The 17,877-nt window shown below is 42.1% G+C and overlaps 1 protein-coding gene across 1 annotated transcript; it reads right to left on the reverse strand.

Annotated features, from left to right (window-relative positions):
* Positions 1-553: 553 nt before the first annotated feature.
* Positions 554-16,360, reverse strand: LOC102794417 (NXPE family member 3-like). The gene is made up of 6 exons (XM_035916416.2): positions 16,244-16,360; positions 12,365-12,820; positions 4,743-5,038; positions 4,154-4,224; positions 1,194-1,400; positions 554-1,110 (listed from the first exon to the last, which is right to left on the reverse strand). The coding sequence occupies exons 1-6, from the start codon at positions 16,358-16,360 to the stop codon at positions 554-556; spliced, it is 1,704 nt and encodes a 567-aa protein (XP_035772309.2).
* Positions 16,361-17,877: the final 1,517 nt, after the last annotated feature.

Consider the following 17,877-nt stretch of genomic DNA (forward strand, 5'->3'; position numbering starts at 1 on the left):
ACATAAAAATGACAAACATTTAACAATTCACTCTAACAGTTTCTATAGAGAAAAACATGGATGTCCCACGGGCTCCCTGGTGTCACCTATTATAGCCAACCTTTACATGGCAGAAGTGGAAAGAAAGGCTCCTCGCTGTTTCAAAGGGACAGTACCAAGCCACTGGTTCAGATATGTAAAGGAATAAAATAATAACAAGTTTTATCTTGAATAACAACATGCCATTTCTTATATGTGACAGGGAAAGCAATGATAATATGTTTTAACGTTTGATTTAAAAGCATGCAGTGAGAGCTTGGATAGGTAATCTTTAAAGTAAAGTGTAACAATAATTGCACTACAAAGATAATTGTAGTGAACTACATTTTTATTGGAACCAAACTAGCAAAGTGTCTCAATCACAGGTATCAATCTGTTGGATGGATGACTTTAAAGTACACTGTAATTCAAGAATTATAATATTAATTAATATCCATACAAGTTCTATTTAAAAACTGATTTTTTTTTTTAATTTACTCAGTCTGGTTTGTGCATGGCTCGCTAATAAATACATCTAGCCATCTTTTTGCGGACATATGTAGGACAAGAGAACATTAACCATGTTCTTAATTATGGGAGGTGGTGGGTGGAGGTCATGCGGCAAGTGGTGGGCCAGGACCATCTCCCAGGCATCCACCAAATGGACATTTACACCTTTGAACATGGCTCTGAGAACCTTGTCCCGCTGCAGCGAGTACCAGTCACTCACAGTGAGTGCATCGTACAACGTTATCAAAGCTTTGGGGTTTGCGCTCCGAATGACAACCAGTGTGTCTGGAGCCCTGGACAGCAGCCGCACCACTGCCCTGCGGATGCTCTGCAAACGCCGGATGTAGAACTGAATGGGGTAAGTGCTAAAATGTGACCAGATGCTGAGAACTATGACAGTGTTGCTGCCTCCAACCACATTGTCCAACTTGTTGGCAATATAGAGCAGCTCACTGGTTGGGACTTTGCTAAAACGGATTGGAGGGCCGTGGCAGCGGTACGTCACCAAAATGTTGTTTGCGTTGTCCAGAGCCATAAGAGGTCCAATTTTTTTCTGACTATGCAGGTTAAACTCCTTGAGATCTGAAAGAATTATAGAAGAAATAGGTAAAAGAAAAGGTAAAAGAAAATCCAATTTGTACAGTAAGAGGTTTTGGGGTATCTACCTGGTACTGCTTTGGTAAGGTATTCAAACCACTGCCTGATGGTCGAGCCTCCATGCAAGTGAACAACTTTGTCTTTCAGACACTGTGTGATGGCTGAGGAAGTTTTGAACTCACGAACTGTGGTGCCATATAGTGCTCTCCATACACCCTCATAGTAATAGCCAGAGGTTCCAGACTCCACGCTGCTGCTACTCTCCTCTGAATTACCTTATAGATTTAAAAAAATGTTTGAAAGATGAAAAGACAAAAACCAAGGGAACAATTACAAATGGCCTGTATTTTTCCAGTCACTAATGTTTTACAATTACAGTAAAACATTAGTGACTGGAAAAATAACAAATGCAGATGCAATATTTATATTCATTTTGATTTTATAAGAAGATGGAATATATGACAGTGAAAAAAGATTCAGTGATTGTACGATGGCATGTGGTCGACTTCACAACACAATGACAGTTTAACTGGGTGGTGTTTCAGTAGGAACAGTGACAAATGTAATATGTGTATTCAGCTATTCAACATCAGGCATTCGGTCACACCAACCCTTCGGTTGGCGCTGTCACTTGGTGTTCGCTCTCTTTGCAGTAGAGTATCACTTCCTGCTCCCACACACAGTGGTGTTTTTGAGTAGCTTATCTAAATAGCAATTTAATTAAAAAGACCCCAAGCAGCTGGGGAAAGAGGGCAGCTGGGCGATGGTGAGGAGGAATCACAGTCTTACACAGAAGCCCCAGGTACACCACCAACCCGTTCATGTGTCTAACCGTTTTTCCCCACTCGGCGACACACCCGCCGGGGGTCAAACTCTGGTAATTGGTGATTCTGTTCTCAGACATGTGAAGCTAGAGACACCGGCAACTATAGTCAATTGTCTTCCAGGGGCCAGAGCAGGTGACATTGAAGGAAATTTAAAACTGCTGGCTAAGGGTAAACGTAAATTTAGTAAAATCATAATTCACGTCGGCAGTAATGACACCCGGTTACGCCAATTGGAAGTCACTGAAATCAATATTGAATCGGTGTGTCACTTTGCCAAAACAATGTTGGACTCTATAGTTTTCTCTGGTCCCCTCCCCATCAGGGCAAGAGTGTCATGTTTAGCCACATGTTCTCCTTAATTTGCTGGCTGTCTGAGTGGTGTCCAAAAAAGAAAAAACCTGGCCTTGTTAGGAGAGACGGCATCCATCCCACTTTGGATGGAGCAGCTCACATTTCTAGAAATATGGACAAAATATGACTATCCAGAGTTGGGACCAGGAAGCAGAGTTGCAGTCTTACACACCTCTCTGCAGCTTCTCTCCTCCTGTTACTATTCATTATTATCAGGTTGTTCTAAAAACTCGCTGAAAAGCCTTCAGCTAATCCAAAATGCTGCAGCAAGAGTACTGACAGGGACTAGAAAGAGAGAGCATATTTCTCTTTTGGCTTCCCTTCATTGGCTTCCTGTTAAATCCAGAATTCAAAATCCTGCTCCTCACATACAAGGTCTTAAATAATCAGGCCCCATCTTATCTTAATGACCTTGTAGTACCATATCACCCTATTAGAGCACTTCGCTCTCGCTCTGCAGGCCTACTTGTTGTTCCTAGAGTATTTAAAAGTAGAATGGGAGGCAGAGCCTTCAGTTTTCAGGCCCCTCTTCTGTGGAACCAGCTTCCAGTTTGGATTCAGGAGACAGACACTATCTCTACTTTCAAGATTAGGCTTCAAACTTTCCTTTTAGCTAAAGCATATAGTTAGGGCTGGACCAGGTGACCCTGAATCCTCCCTTAGTTATGCTGCAATAGACGTAGGCTGCCGGGGGATTCCCATGATGCATTGAGTTTTTCCTTTCCAGTCACCTTTCTCACTCACTATGTGTTAATAGTCCTCTCTGCTGAATCAAACTTTTTATTAATCTCTGTCTCTTCCACAGCATGTCTTTGTCTTCCTTCTCTTACCCCAACAGGTCGCAGCAGATGGCCGCCCCTCCCTGAGCCTGGTTCTGTCTGAGGTTTCTTCCTATTAAAAGGGAGTTTATCCTTCCCACTGTCACCAAAGTGCTTGCTCATAAGGGGTCATTTGATTGTTGGGTTTTTTTCTGTATGTATTATTATAGGGTCTACCTTACAATATAAAGCACCTTGAGGTGACTGTTGTTATAATTTGGCGCAATGTAAATACAATTGAATTGAACTCTTTTGAAAAGAAACTGCTGTCCATGATCAATTTTCAAATCCCAAATAGGGTAGTATGTTGCCGAAGAATGTCTCTCCATTCCTCAAGTACATTACCAGAGACACAGTGGCAGTCAAGCTGTTTTGGTGGAAACAGAAACAATTTTTCTGTCATCCAGCTGTCGTGTTTGTTGCTTAGTGGTTTGAGGGGGACGCCTGTTAATCAATAGGTTGGTGGGAGTTTGAGTGATACCTCGCCAAATCAAAGTGTCCTTGACCAGATTAATGATCTCTTTTGATTTATTTGTGACACAGATTTTTGAAAACAGATGTCACAAGCTGGGATTGATCTGACTGTAAAACTAGTGTTATGTGGCTGTTGTGAATGAATCACAAGGCAGGCCCACTTTTATGTATATCATGCTTTATTGTCCATCTAGACTCCAGTGGGGACATAGAGACAGAATTAAAATCATGTCGTAGTTGATGAGACTTGAATCTAAAAGGAATATGTTTGCATTCTGGTTTATGGGTAAAAAAGAGGATATAGATTTTCCCACAAACTTTTACAAAACTACTACTTCCTTGCAATCATCCTAGAACCAATGCAAGTTTAAAGCACTTCTTCATGCCTTCAATTTTTAGATTCAGGAGCCACATCCATATGCCATAAGGAGACTATGATATTATGTATACCTGTACACTATGTACAACATAGTGGTAAAGATTTATAATATTTGTTTTAGGTCTTCTAACAGTTACACATTCACTTTTGTATTTTATTATTGAAAAAAAAGGTTTTACCTTCCCTTTTTGGAAGCACGGTGATGTTGGCAGGTCCTGATGCTGGAATGGAGACTTTCATGTTGACACCTCTGAAGCAAAGCACACATGAGAAAATCCCTCAATTCAAAAGTCCATCAATTAGTATCCGTAACATAACCATTTATGACGTTAAGGTTTCAGTCCAGTCACACTACTCCTGTGTAATTTAACTACACAGAGCAGGTAGCTTTTTCTTTTAACTAGGAAAGCCCTGCCTAAACACTAATGAACATTACAGAACCAATAAAAGGTTTATGAAAAAAACATTTCTCTCTTTAGTGGGTGAAGAGTAAGAAATATCTGCTTCTAAAGAGAGGGGACATTTGCTAGATGGTTACTGACACAAATACAAATGAACAGTTGCTACTTGCTAATTCTCTGCTAACTTTGTAAAGCAGCTTAAAAACAGTTTCTTTTGGGTTCAGTCTCTCTAAAAATGTAAAAATGCAAGCACTCGAAACCTTTTAGTGCTAGACTAATGTTGATGTGCACCCTTTAAGACATATTTTACAGCCGTTTATAGCTCCTGAAATCTAACAACAAAGACATATACATAGGTAACACAAACCTTTGAAAAAGTTGTTTCTCAATGGCTGTGATGTTTTCTTTAAATCCTCCCGTGAAGTGGTTGATTCTGGCATCACAATTCAGATTCTTTGGTTTGTAGCAGAACCATGGCTCACCTGTAAGGAGCTCAGTGTAGTTGCACACAGGCTGCTGTGCCGAATGCAAACATACGTTACAGATGGTCGTTTCAGTGACAGAGCCAGAGCGGAACTGGCTCTTGAAGTAAATCCTGTCGGGCTGTTCTCTGTTCAGCCTGTGCAACACCCTGACTGCCTCACTAGGATGAACCAATGTAACCTGGTAGGACAAAGAACCAGAGTTTTCAAACCTGGTCTCACAGGTATAATGTGTTAGAACTACAACCTTTCAACACAGTATTACTTCCTTGTGTCAAGGGCAACTCCAGAGTGAAACCTGGAGTGCGCATTCCACCCTTTTCCAGCTGAGGACCACGGCCTCAGATTTGGAGGATCCTGATTCTCATTCACACCACTTTTACACTCTGATGCAAATTGTTCCAGTGCAAGCTGGAGGCTGTCACCTGATGACATCATCTGAAAAAGCAGAGATAAGATTCTGAGATCACCCAAGTGGAAGCCTTCCACCACTTGGCTATCTTTAGAAATTCTGTCTATAAAATTTAGGTACAGAATCGGTGAGAAAGGGCCACTCTGGCAACAGAAATGAGTCCGACTTATTGCTAGCTGGGACCATTGCGGACCAAGCTCTTGCAAACGTTGAATAAGGATTGAATGGCCCATAGCAACGAGCCAGACACCCCATACTTCTGAAGCACCTCCCACAGGACACCCCTAAGGACACAGTTGAATGCCTTCTCCAAGTCCACAAAACACATGTAGACTCACATGCCCCCTCAAGTATCCTCGAGAGAGTAAAGAGCTGGTCCAGTATTCCTGTATCCGTGGTTTCGTGAAGAGTGATTCCCCTATAGTTCAAACACACCCTCCGGTCTCCCTTCTTAAAAATGGGAATCACCACCCCGGTCTGTTTATCCAGAGGTATCACCCCTGATTTCTATGCAACATTGTAGGGGCGTGTCAACCAAAACAGCCCTACAACATCCAGAGCCTTCAGGAACTCGGGGCAGATCTCATCCAACCCACGGGCCCTGACACCAAGGAGTCATAAAACTGCCTCAGTGACCTCCCCCCTGGAGATTGGCGGGTCATCCCCCTTGTCCCAAGACTCTGCTTACTTGACAGAAGATGTGCCAGTGGGATTAAGTAGGTCCTGAAGTACTCCTTCCACTGCCTGACAATTTTCTCAGTTGAAGTCAGCAGCACTCCACCTGCACTATGCACAGTGCAGGTAGGACACCGCTTTCCCCTTCTGAGTCGCCGACAGTTTGCCAGAATCTCTTTGAGGCAGTCCGAAAGTCTTTTTTCAAGGCTTCTCCGAACTCCTCCCACACCCGAGTTTTTGCTTCAGCCACTGCCCAAGCCATGTTCTGCATGGCCTGTCGGTACGAATCGGCTGCCTCTAAAGTCCCACAGGTTAACCAAAACCAATAGGACTTCTATAAAAGGCCCCAAAGTTCATAGAATAATTCTATTTGAGTTCCTATACAGGTGTATGTAACTTTATATATTGTTCGTTCAGTATTTAACCTTCTGTTAGTTTGAGCCAGCCCACCGTCTGGTGATGTCATCTAGTTAGTAATGTGTCTGATGAGCGGTGGATTGGTCCGGTGGAGGTGCACTGATTCCTGTGGGATGTGATGTGTGTGTGAATGATGAATGAGTATTAACCTGTGTTGCATTTCCTTTGTTTGTATTGATACCATGATATATTTACAATTTAGAAGCTAACGTAATTCATAGTTTGAACGGTATAGGCCACGCATATGATGCAAGACTTCACCCTCATTTCCCAACCTAATTGATGTCAGTTAGTTTATCCTGGTTTAGCTTTAGTTTGCCACATGTACGGTCCTTGTTTCTAACTTCATGCCTGTAGTATCAGAGCTTCTCTGTATGGTGTATGTGGTGCTCGTGATTCTTTAATCTATAATACGGAACCTTACACCAGACAATTTGTTAAGAGGGCCGCTAAAATGCGCATCGTAGTTCGACTGGAAGTATAATGTTCCCGCTTGCCCTTCCCAATAAGAGCACTACAGCGGATTGTAATGGGGAAGCTTTATTTTGTAAAACTACCGGAAGTAGCTCTTGTGTACTGATGTTCTGATGGTAACTTAACCTCGCAGTAATACCGTTTAGTTGGCATAGTGTAAGCAGTAGAACTGTACTACATTGCTCTGCTTGTTTAAAAGATAGATTTATATAGACATACACCTTTGTGCTTAGCATTACTGCATTACTGTGATCATTACTGCATTACTATGATCTTTTCTTTATATATGGTTATGTTAACTATATTGTATTATGCATATATCTGGATATGTCACTTATCTCTTCACCTTATTTATCATTTATTTGTATTATGTACTTCCTTTGTGGAAAACCACACAAGTGATTACAGCCACAAGAACTGAGTTGTGAAAGAATAAACTGCCTTAAACCAAACCTTAAGCTCCTTCTTCATACTCTGGGACCATTTGGCCTTAAGTGGTGTTCTGGCCGACAAACCGGATTGACCGTAGTGCTAAAGGGTGAATCAGTGCCACAACCGTATCTATTCCTGATATCTCCACTACAGTACTACTTCTTGAGCCTAATGGTTCCCTTCATCTCTGGTGTCCACCATCTGGTTCAGGGGTTACCACCACAACAGGCACCAACCACCTTGCTGCTGCAGCTCAGTGCAGCAGCTTCAGCAATGGAGGTGCTGAACATGTACCATTTAGACTCAATGTCCCCAGTCTCCCTCAGAATGCTGTTAAAAGCTCTGTCTGAGGTGGGAGTTGAAGATCTTGTGGACCGGGGCCTCTGCCAGGTGTTCCCAGCATGCTGAGCTGTCAACCGATCACCAAGTGTCCAGAACATATGGTTCTGATATGCAATATGTGTCTGATGATGCAATTACAAAAGTGATCATCAACCTCTGGTCTGCAGTGTCCCGGTTCCACATGCACTTATGTACACTATGTTATGTTTGAACACAGGAGGCGATTTTTCCCCCAATCACTTTTGTTGCCAACCTGAGCATTGTTGTCCTACTGGGAGACCTCACAGTCCCCAGGTGGCACACCCTCAAACACCCCACCCAGGGACTATAAGAAAGCCGGGCACGCTGAACCATCATTCAGCACATATGCGCGAACGATGGTCAGGACCACTTTTCAGAACCAAAGGTGCATGTAAAACAACAAAAACAACAAAAAATAGAACCCTCGCCTCCATTGGGAAAAATCCAAACATATGGGCAGCAAGCCGAGAAGATACTAACTAGGTTATGCACCCAAGCCCACCGCCTCTCACTGAGGGCAACTCCAGACTGAGACAGAGTCTAGCCACTCTCCAGGAGACTGGTTCCACAGCCCAAGCCGTGCGTTGAGGCGACTATATCTAGCCAGTACCTCTTAACCTCACATACTAACTCCTTCCCCAACAGAGAGGTGACATTCCACATCTCAATTACTAGTCTCGGTAGCCAGGGATCTGTCTGTCAGGGTCTCCACTCCTGGCCGCTGCCCAGCACACATTGCATCCGACCCCTAGAGTGCCTCCTGTAGGTAGCGGGACTACAGGAGTTTGCGCTCATGGCCTAAAAAAGGGACATGGACCACCAGACTAGTCTGGGATTAAGGCACGGCCTACAGACACTCGCCCTCAGACACCCTCCCTGAGCCTGGCTTTAGGGCAGGGCCCTGGTAACCCTATCCTGGGCAGGGTGAACCGTTCCCTTCGATCTTCTGCTGATAGGGGGTTTTGTGTAACCAAGATGGCGGCGCATGAACAACACGAGGCTCAGTGTCTCTCCACAATCTGCTATTTAGCAGTTTTAAATCTACTTTTGACCTGAATGTTCATACAGAATTGCTGTGCTTTGCTGACCTACAGCAGACAAGAGCTGCTTGACATTTGGACTCAAAACTCCAGTTTTATTGCCGATCTCAGACTCATCCCAGAGATCTCCAGAACACCGGAGGCTGCCCACCCTTCCCGGGCTTGCGGAAGTGCAGGCAGGCGGCACCGAGAATGTAAAGAGAGGCGGGGTAGGCACGGAGGGCTACTAGCTAGCTAAAGCTAACACCACACCGGCTCCCTTTACCCAGCATTTTCCTCATCAATGTCCGTTCTCTGGCAAACATAATGGATGAGATACGGCTCTCCATCACCAAAAACAGATGGATTATGGACTCAAATGTCATGTTTTTCACCAAAACATGGTTAAACAACAGCTGCCCGGACAATGCTATTGAGTTAGCAGGACGTCACACACACTGAGCCGACAATGCTCGCAGATGACTCCGGGAAGACCAGGTGTGGAGGTTTGTGCATTTATATTAACAATGCTTGGTGCATGAACTCTACTACTACTGAGAGTCACTGCATACCTAATGCGGAGTTTTTAATCTTATTATCTCCCCAGAGAACTCACTTCTGTCAATATTACTGCAGTGTATATCTCCCCTCATGGCAATTCTGGGCTGGCTATGAAAGACCTTTATGCAGCCATTAGCAAACACAAGACTAAACACCATGAGGCTGCTTTTATTGTTGCTGGCGACTTCAACCACACCAACTTAAAGACAGTCCTCCAACCTCCAGTCCACCAACATGTCTCCTGTCACACCAGAGGGAACAAGACTTTAGACCATGGTTATTCCAACCAGGCTGAGCCAACAAAGCGACACACCTCCCCCACATTGGACAATCAGACCATCTCTCCCTGTTCCTCACTACTCATCCAATGTGTGAAACCTCCTGTAAAGACAATTAAAGTGTGCCCAGAGGGGACAGACACAGTGCTCCAGGACCGATTCTAAAACACAGACTGGAATACGTCATCTGTACTGGACTACATCTCCACGACTACAGACAGCATCACCACCCAGAAACGGATCACCATGTACCCCAACCAGAAGCCTTGGATGAACTGGGATGTTCATCTCCTCCTGAAGGCCCGCAATACTGCCTTCAGGTCAGGGGATGCACAGGCCTACAGTACAGCCAGAGCTAAGCTAAAGAGGAGCATCAACAATCCAAACACCACTACAAAACGAAGGTAGAAGAACACTTCTCCCACTCCAACCCCTGACGTATGTGGCAAGGACTCCAGACCATTACAGACTACAGGACTACTAAACCCTCCCCTGCATCCTCTGATGTCTCCTTGCTCAATGAGCTCAACAACTTTTTTGCTTGTTTTGAGCGAGGGAATCCAACTACTGCGACTAAAGCAGACTTGACTCCAGACCACCTACCACTGACTCTCTCTTCCCGATGTAGGAGCGGTGCTGAGCAGGATTAATGTCCACAAGACTGCAGGTCCTGATAGTATCCCCAGGCGTGTTCTCAGAGTGTGTTCTGGGGAGCTGGCAGGAGTGCTGACAGACATATTCAACTTATCCTTGGCCCATACTGTGGTACCAGCCTGCTTCAAATCCACCTCCATCGTCCCAATACCCAAAAACTCCAACCCATCAAGCCTCAACAACTACAGCCTAGTAGCCCTAACCCACATCATTACAAAGTGCTTAGAGCGGCTGGTCCTAGCACACTTCAAATCCTGTCTCCCCCCCACCCAGGACCCCCACCAATTCGCATACCATCATAACAGGAGCACAGAGGATGCAGTTCCATTGCGCTGCACTCTGTCCTCTCACACCTGGACAATAAAAACACCTACGCCAGAATGTTGTTTATAGACTTCAGTTCAGTGTTCAATACAATTGTCCCCTTATCAGGGAACTCACAGACCTAGACATGGTAAAGAGCAATTTGGGGTTAGTATCTTGCCCACGGATATTTTGAATGCAGACTAGGGGAAGCCAGGAATCGAACCACCAACCTTCCGACCAGTAGATGACCTGCTCTACCACCAGAGCTACAGCCACCCCATCAGTTCCCTCATGTGCAAATGGTCACTGGACTTCCTGACCAACTGGCCCAAACATGTCCGGCTGGATAACCACTGCACATCTATCATCACAATGAACACTGGTGTACCACAAGGCTGTGTGATGAGTCCTTTCCTCTACTCCCTCTTCACCCATGATTGCAGACCTGCCAATGGTTCCAACACAATCATTAAGTTTGCAGATGACACCACGGTGATTGGCCTCATCAAACACAACAATGAGGCTGCCTACAGAGAGAAGATGGATCGTCTGGCTGAGTGGTGTGACACCAACAACCTGCTGCTCAACACCGAGAAGACCAAGGAGCTCATCGTGCAATACAGGAGGAATGCTGACCCACATCCACCAATCTACATTAAAGGGACTGCTGTGGAGCGTGTGAAGAGCTTCAAGTTCCTGGGAGTCCACATCTCAGAGGAGCTCTCCTGAACGACCAACTGCTCCAAGCTGGTCAAGGAGGCTCACCAGTGCCTCTTCTTTCTCAGGACTCTGAGCAAGAACCACCTGTCCTCAGACATCCTGGTGAACTTCTACCACTGCACCATCGTTAGCATCCTAACCAACTGCATAACAGTCTGGGAGCTGCTCTGTCTGGGACCAGAAGGCGTTGTGGAGGGTCGTGAAAACTGCCCAGCGCATCGCCGGAGCACCACTTCCTGCCATACAAGACATCTACAGGAAGAGGTGTCTTGAAAAGGCTGTGAAAACCATCAAAGACCCCAGTCACCCAACACATGGACTCTTTTCCCTCCTGCCCTTGAGGAGGCGATTCAGGAGCCACTGGACTAAGACCACCAGGTACCAGAACAGTTTCTTCCCTACAGCTGTCAGACTCCTGAACTGTGCCTCCTGACATCTGACCCACGTTAAACTCATGGACTGAACGCACACACACCCACAACCACCCATGACTGAACGCACACAAACGGACAAAAACAAACAAATGACCAACTGTACCCTCATACACAATAATAACATGGACTGAACCATCACTTACAACCACTGACACTTTATGTAACTACTGTATAAATTATCCATATATCTCACTGATCTCAACTGCACCACTGTAAATTCTGTATAGACAATTAATTGCACTGCTGTAAATGCTGTATGGACAATCATACTTTACAATACAATAATTATAGTTTTACAACTGTTTACATCTGTTTATTAATACTCGCATTTGCATATCTATAATCTGCATAGTTTTCATATTTCATATTTCTGTATAGTTTTCATATTTTTAACCATATGTATAACCTGTTCATAGCTTGAACATAGCTTGTACACTCACTGCAGTTAGAGCCTGTGCATACTTATAGTTATAGTATATTCACAACATATCTTCATACCGTGTACATTGTAACATACGTTTAATAGACCCATATTCTTCAATACATCTATATTATTGCTAAAGCACTTTCTGGATGGATGCCAACTGCATTCCGGTGCCTTGTACTTGTGACATGTGCAAGAACAATAAAGTTGAATTCTATTCTATTCTAATTGCCGTTTCTCTGGTCACTCACCCAAGACCAATTTGCCATGTGAGACCCTACCAGGGGACAAAAATACAGAGCTACCATCACAGCATAAATGGTAAGTTTTAACATCACCTCAACCTGTGCGCTTCCTTCCCACAGTATAGAGAATTCAGCAGAGTAGGAGCCATTGAGGTGATCCACCACTTGCCCTACCACACCTGCACCAAGGGTGGGGTTGTGCAGCTTGGCAAATAAGACGTCTCCCCCGAACTTCTTTGGACGCCCCTTGAAGTCGTGTATTTTTATCAGGGCCTCCAGTTTATCCCCTACACGCCACTGTCCCTCTCTTATACTGGGGAGAATGGTGAAAGTGCTGTGTGCTGCATCACTGGTGTTGCTCAAGAAAAGAGGTGACGATAAAGATGGAGTTTCAGGCCAAGCAGTAGAATTTAGTAGAAGGTTTTCTTCAAGAGCCTCCTCAGGGGATAGTGGTTTTAACTTGCAGAAGTCGTAATGTATGTCAACAGGTGGAGTGACAGTTCTTGCAGCTCTTGGGTAGGGGATGATGATGGTGGTGTTCATTTTTTTCTGAAACGGGCAAAGAAAGAGCATGGCAGTTATCTAAATGCTTCAAATGAAAGAAGTCTCTTTAGTTTTAAACACAGTATAATGAAAGATTCCTCTCGACATGGCATTTCCTGTTTTCATTGTCTTATCTTCGGCATGGAGGAGGAGGTATGATGGTGTGGTGGTGTGTGTGTGTGTGTGGGGGGGGGGGGGGGGGGGGTTGCTTTGCTGGTGACACTGTTGGGGATTCATTCAAAATTGAAGGCACACTGAACCAGCATGGCTACCACAGCATCCTGCAACAACATGTTTAGTACTGGGCTTCTGGCCTTTATATTATTCATTTTTTATGAAAATACATTTATCATGTTATTTTATATAATGTATTATTATTGTTATTACGTAATGTTACACTAAAATATTTCTCAATAACTGGACAAGATTCCATAATATCACATGGTGGAAATTTGTGTTTGTCTAATAATCAGTTTTATCCTAATTTTAGTGTGTTTATATGTACAGTTTTGATTTCGGTGGCATGATTTTGATTTTGGTATTTATAGTGCACCTTTTTAGTGTTTTGCATGGCATTGTTTTAATTTAGTGTGGACTGGATGTACAGTGGACAAATTGGGTAATAGCAGCCACCTGCTGATTATGGGTGTGCCCTGAGGTGGCCTATAAGCTGCTGAATGGACTTGTAAAAAAAAAAAAAAAAGCTGGATGAGCACTCAGAGGAGGAAAAAAAGAAGGCTGGCACAGACCCCAAAAGGAAGGAGCATATAGAAGCCAGGCGTGGGAGAGAAGGACACTGCTGCCTGATTGTGAGTTGATCGCTGTTTCTGTTCCCCGTTTCTGCTTTGGCGATGTTCTTTTCACTGTGTCAAAAGTCATTACCAGAACATTTGTGGTTTTGAAAGTTATGCATGTATTGTATCTGCTTGACGCATGAGGGGGTGTCATAAATAATACCCTGATGATATAAAAACAACTGATTGTGTATTGTTCGAGAGAGATCGATGCTGTCTGCGTACAATGTTCATCTCCCACGCGCGTGTTCATTAAAATCATCGTTTAACCTAACCCTCCTGGACCAGTGTTGTGATTTGGATTCCTGCTGTATCCCTCCTCGATATTTGAATCCGTAACACTGTGATGGAGAAATTTGGCTTGGGCAAGGGCTTTATAGACATGATCAGATTGTTATATGTCACCCCAAGAGCATGTGTTTTAGTAAATGGTATTAAATCATCAGAATTCTGTTTACAGAGATCAACAAGACAGGGGGACCCGATTTCCCCATTAATTTTCGCTTTAGTAATTGAACCACTGGCAGAGGCCATTATAAATAATCAAAGTATATCTGGATACCAAATTCAAGGATTCGAATTTAAAATTTTACTATACACAGACGATGTTCTGCTGTTTGTCACCAATCCCCAGGATTCTATACCTGTATTATCTATTATAGAAACTTTTGGATATTTGTCCGGGTATAAGGTTAATATGAACAAAACTATTGGTATGCCACTGGGAAATTTGCCTATGACATGTAACATCCCATTTACCTGGTCGGGTTCGGGATTTAAGTACTTGGGGATACACATTTCACGTAATACAAGAAGTATATTGAAACAGAACATAGACATAGTTCATAAAAGCGTCAAAAAAGATCTTTCTAGATGGATCTCCCAGTCTCCCGGATGGGAAGAATAAATTTAATTAAAATGAATGTGTTGCCACGGCTTTTATATCCTTTACAAATGCTCCCAATAACTCTTACCAAAAAAATAAAAAAAACTCTTACCAAGAAATTGAAAAAGATCTGTCAAGGTTTATTTGGAGGGGTAAGAAACCCAGATTAAGTATGAAAACGTTAGAGCTGCCGAAAGATAAAGGGGGTCTTGCCTTTCCTAACATTTTGCTGTATAACTGGTCATGTAATAGTAGAGTTATACATGAATGGATCTTTGAAGCCTGGACATGTTTGCCATTTAATCTCCTAAGCGAACTAGTGAGTAAATATATTAAAAACATAACAAAGTAATGATTGATGCTTACTTAAAAACATGGCGTGATATGAATAAATACACTGAAAGTAATCCTATACTGAGTTATCTAACACCTTTTATAAATAATCGGCACTGGAATGAAATACTACACTTTTGGAAATGAAAAGCGCAGTATTTCAGAGATGGTTTGGTGCAGGAATACGTGAGGTGGGTGATCTGTTTAATGGGAATGTTTGTATGTCTTTTGAGCAGGTCCAAAAGAAATATGGAATACATCAAATGGATTTTTTTGCATTTTTACATGCTCGTCACCTAATTACTTCAGGTTTTGCACAATACAATGCCACTAGGACCCATGGAAAATTTCTTTTTACACTTAAATGCAGATAATAGTGCTATAAGACAGTTTTACAATACACTACAAGGTTATAACAAGCATAATATTGGAAAACTGATTAGGAATTGGGAGGGTGACCTCCAGTGTCATTGTGATGATCATGCCTGGAGTGAGTGCATACAATCTGTGCATTCTTTATTTCTTAGTAACAGATTTAAAGAAATTTTACATAGACAGTATAGAACGCCTATTTTTCTGAATAAAATTGATCCGAGCAGGTCTGGACAATATTGTATATTATAAAAGTATATTAAATGTAAATCTGCGGCGGGGTCCTACTTGCACTGTCTTTGGACTTGCTCAAAAATCTCAAAATTCTGGCTCTGTGTAACAAAAGAATTAAAAGGTATATTATGAAGAGAAGAGGGCCTAAAACTGAGCCTTGGGGTACACCAGAGGTGACGGGGAATAGACGAGAGCGGAATGATCTTAATTGAATAAACTGGGAACGGTCGAGGAGATATGATTGAAACCAGGCGAGGGGTGTGTCAGAGATGCCGAGAGAGGAAAGTCTGCTTAGAAGTACAGAGTGAGAGATGGTGTCGAAGGCTGAGCTCAGATCTAAAAGGACGAGAATGGTGAGAAGACCAGAGTCAGCTCCGATTAGAAGGTTGTTAGTGACTTTAAGTAGAGTAGTTTCTGTACTGTGACATGAGCGAAAACCAGATTGAAATCTCTCGTAGATGTTATTATTAACCAGGTGTAAATGAAGTTGAGCTGCAACCACTTTTTCTAGTATCTTAGAAATGAAGGGTATATATATATATATATATATATATATATATATATATATATATATATATATATATACACAGAGTGTATATATAGTGTGTATATATATATATATATATATATACACACACACACACACACACATACATATATATAAAATGATTGTTGGGTTTTTCTCTGTATTTGTTATTGTAGGGTCTACTATACAATATAAAGCACCTTGAAGTGACTGTTGTTGTGATTTTGCACTATATAAATAAAATTGAGTTGAATTGAATTTAATAAATAAAAATGTGTCCTCACCTCCAGGATGTCCATGACGTATATCGTGAAGATGAATACAAGCACAGGCAATAATAGGAAGATGCAGTCAGATTTCGGAAGGAGAGTGCAGACCTGCCTTTTACAAATTTGAACCATGATCAGTGAAGAGTCCTCTTCTCTTGATGTAGTGCACTATGAGTTGCTGCTCTGGTACTGAAAAAAAGAGTGGTGGCTTAAGAGGGTGATAACAGATTTAAAAATAACACATGTTAAACTTCACAAAACTTTCACAATAAATGTTTGTTTTTTCCCTCAAAAGTAATTATGGAACCACAGTGAGCTGATATACTCTGAAATCAGTTAGAATGCCAGTTTGGAGAAAAATTATTAACTTAAATATGTTTCCAGTGTTCTGTTATGCTTTTCCTTATTAGGGCTGGGGGGTGGGGGGGTTACCCAGAGAGAACTCACACAAGCACAAGCTTGTGACAATTTCACAAACGCTGTGAAACTTGGCAGACGGTCGATCTTTTTGCATAGCACAAGGGTGTCAAAGATTAGGCAAGGGCGCCACTATTGTCTCAATGAACACTCTAATCTGGGTCATTGGATAATGTGATAATGCAAAGGAGAAGATAAATTTTGAACTCTGACCTGTGTTTTGAAAAGTTTTATAACTTTTCCTACTCATAAAGCCCTCACCCATGGTCTTCATATTCATACTAGACTAAAATAATTACATTATAGATTTCTGTGATTTTAAACATTTACTTCTTACAATTTAAGACCAAAGAGTCATTTTGACAGATCTATTTCATTTTATACAGCAGTATTTCATAATCATATAGAAAAATTGTGGCGTACTGTTAAAACTGTGCTTCTTTTGCTGATATTACGATATTTAATTGATTAAATGTGTAGTTAAATTTCTGAGGACTGACAGAAAGGGGAGTTTCACTGATCCAGCCCACATAAGTACAATATAAAGCGTCTGTGGCCCTATATAAATAAAACTGAATTGAGTTGAATTGAATTGAATTGAACTGAACTGAATAAGCTCAAAGTGCACTGAATGTGACCCGTGATGTAAAAAAAGTTTGATATCACTAGCATAGCCGATAAATTACAGGACCAAAACAGATAGAGACACACTATAATACTTCTTCAGAGATGCTCTTTATATCAAGGTTTTCTAGCAGGATGTCACAGGTGCATAAGTTCAATTTAATTTCTGCAAACATGTTGAATAGTGACTATCCAAAATGGTTAAGTTCACTTCAATGAATTATAGTGAACTCCAAATAAATATTGAAATGTCCACTATCAAATAATACAAGAATAAGTGAGACCACCACCAACACCACCACTGTAGCTTGGATAAGCTCCACCCTGCCCTCCAGAAGGTTTAAAGGCATGTGGTCCTAAATTTTCAATCAGCTGTAAAACAGCCTGTTTCAGTTTATGCGTTGTTTTCAATAAATTGCTTGTTAAAAAAAATATATTTTGTCTCACTGCCATTTCTTCTTGTTGCATGTTGAAGCTCTACTCTAACCTTGTTAAGATCCAATCATGCAAAATATGATTTTTTTCCATTTTTAAGTGGTCTTAAACTTTTGATCGGGACTGTGTATCATATCAGTATTTTGTTATTTTAATATTTTATATTCTAATTA

Source organism: Neolamprologus brichardi, unplaced genomic scaffold (assembly GCF_056152115.1).
Source record: "Neolamprologus brichardi isolate AB-2024 unplaced genomic scaffold, ASM5615211v1 NODE_ptg000033l+_length_6344489_cov_1, whole genome shotgun sequence".
NCBI classification, from domain to species: domain Eukaryota; kingdom Metazoa; phylum Chordata; class Actinopteri; order Cichliformes; family Cichlidae; genus Neolamprologus; species Neolamprologus brichardi.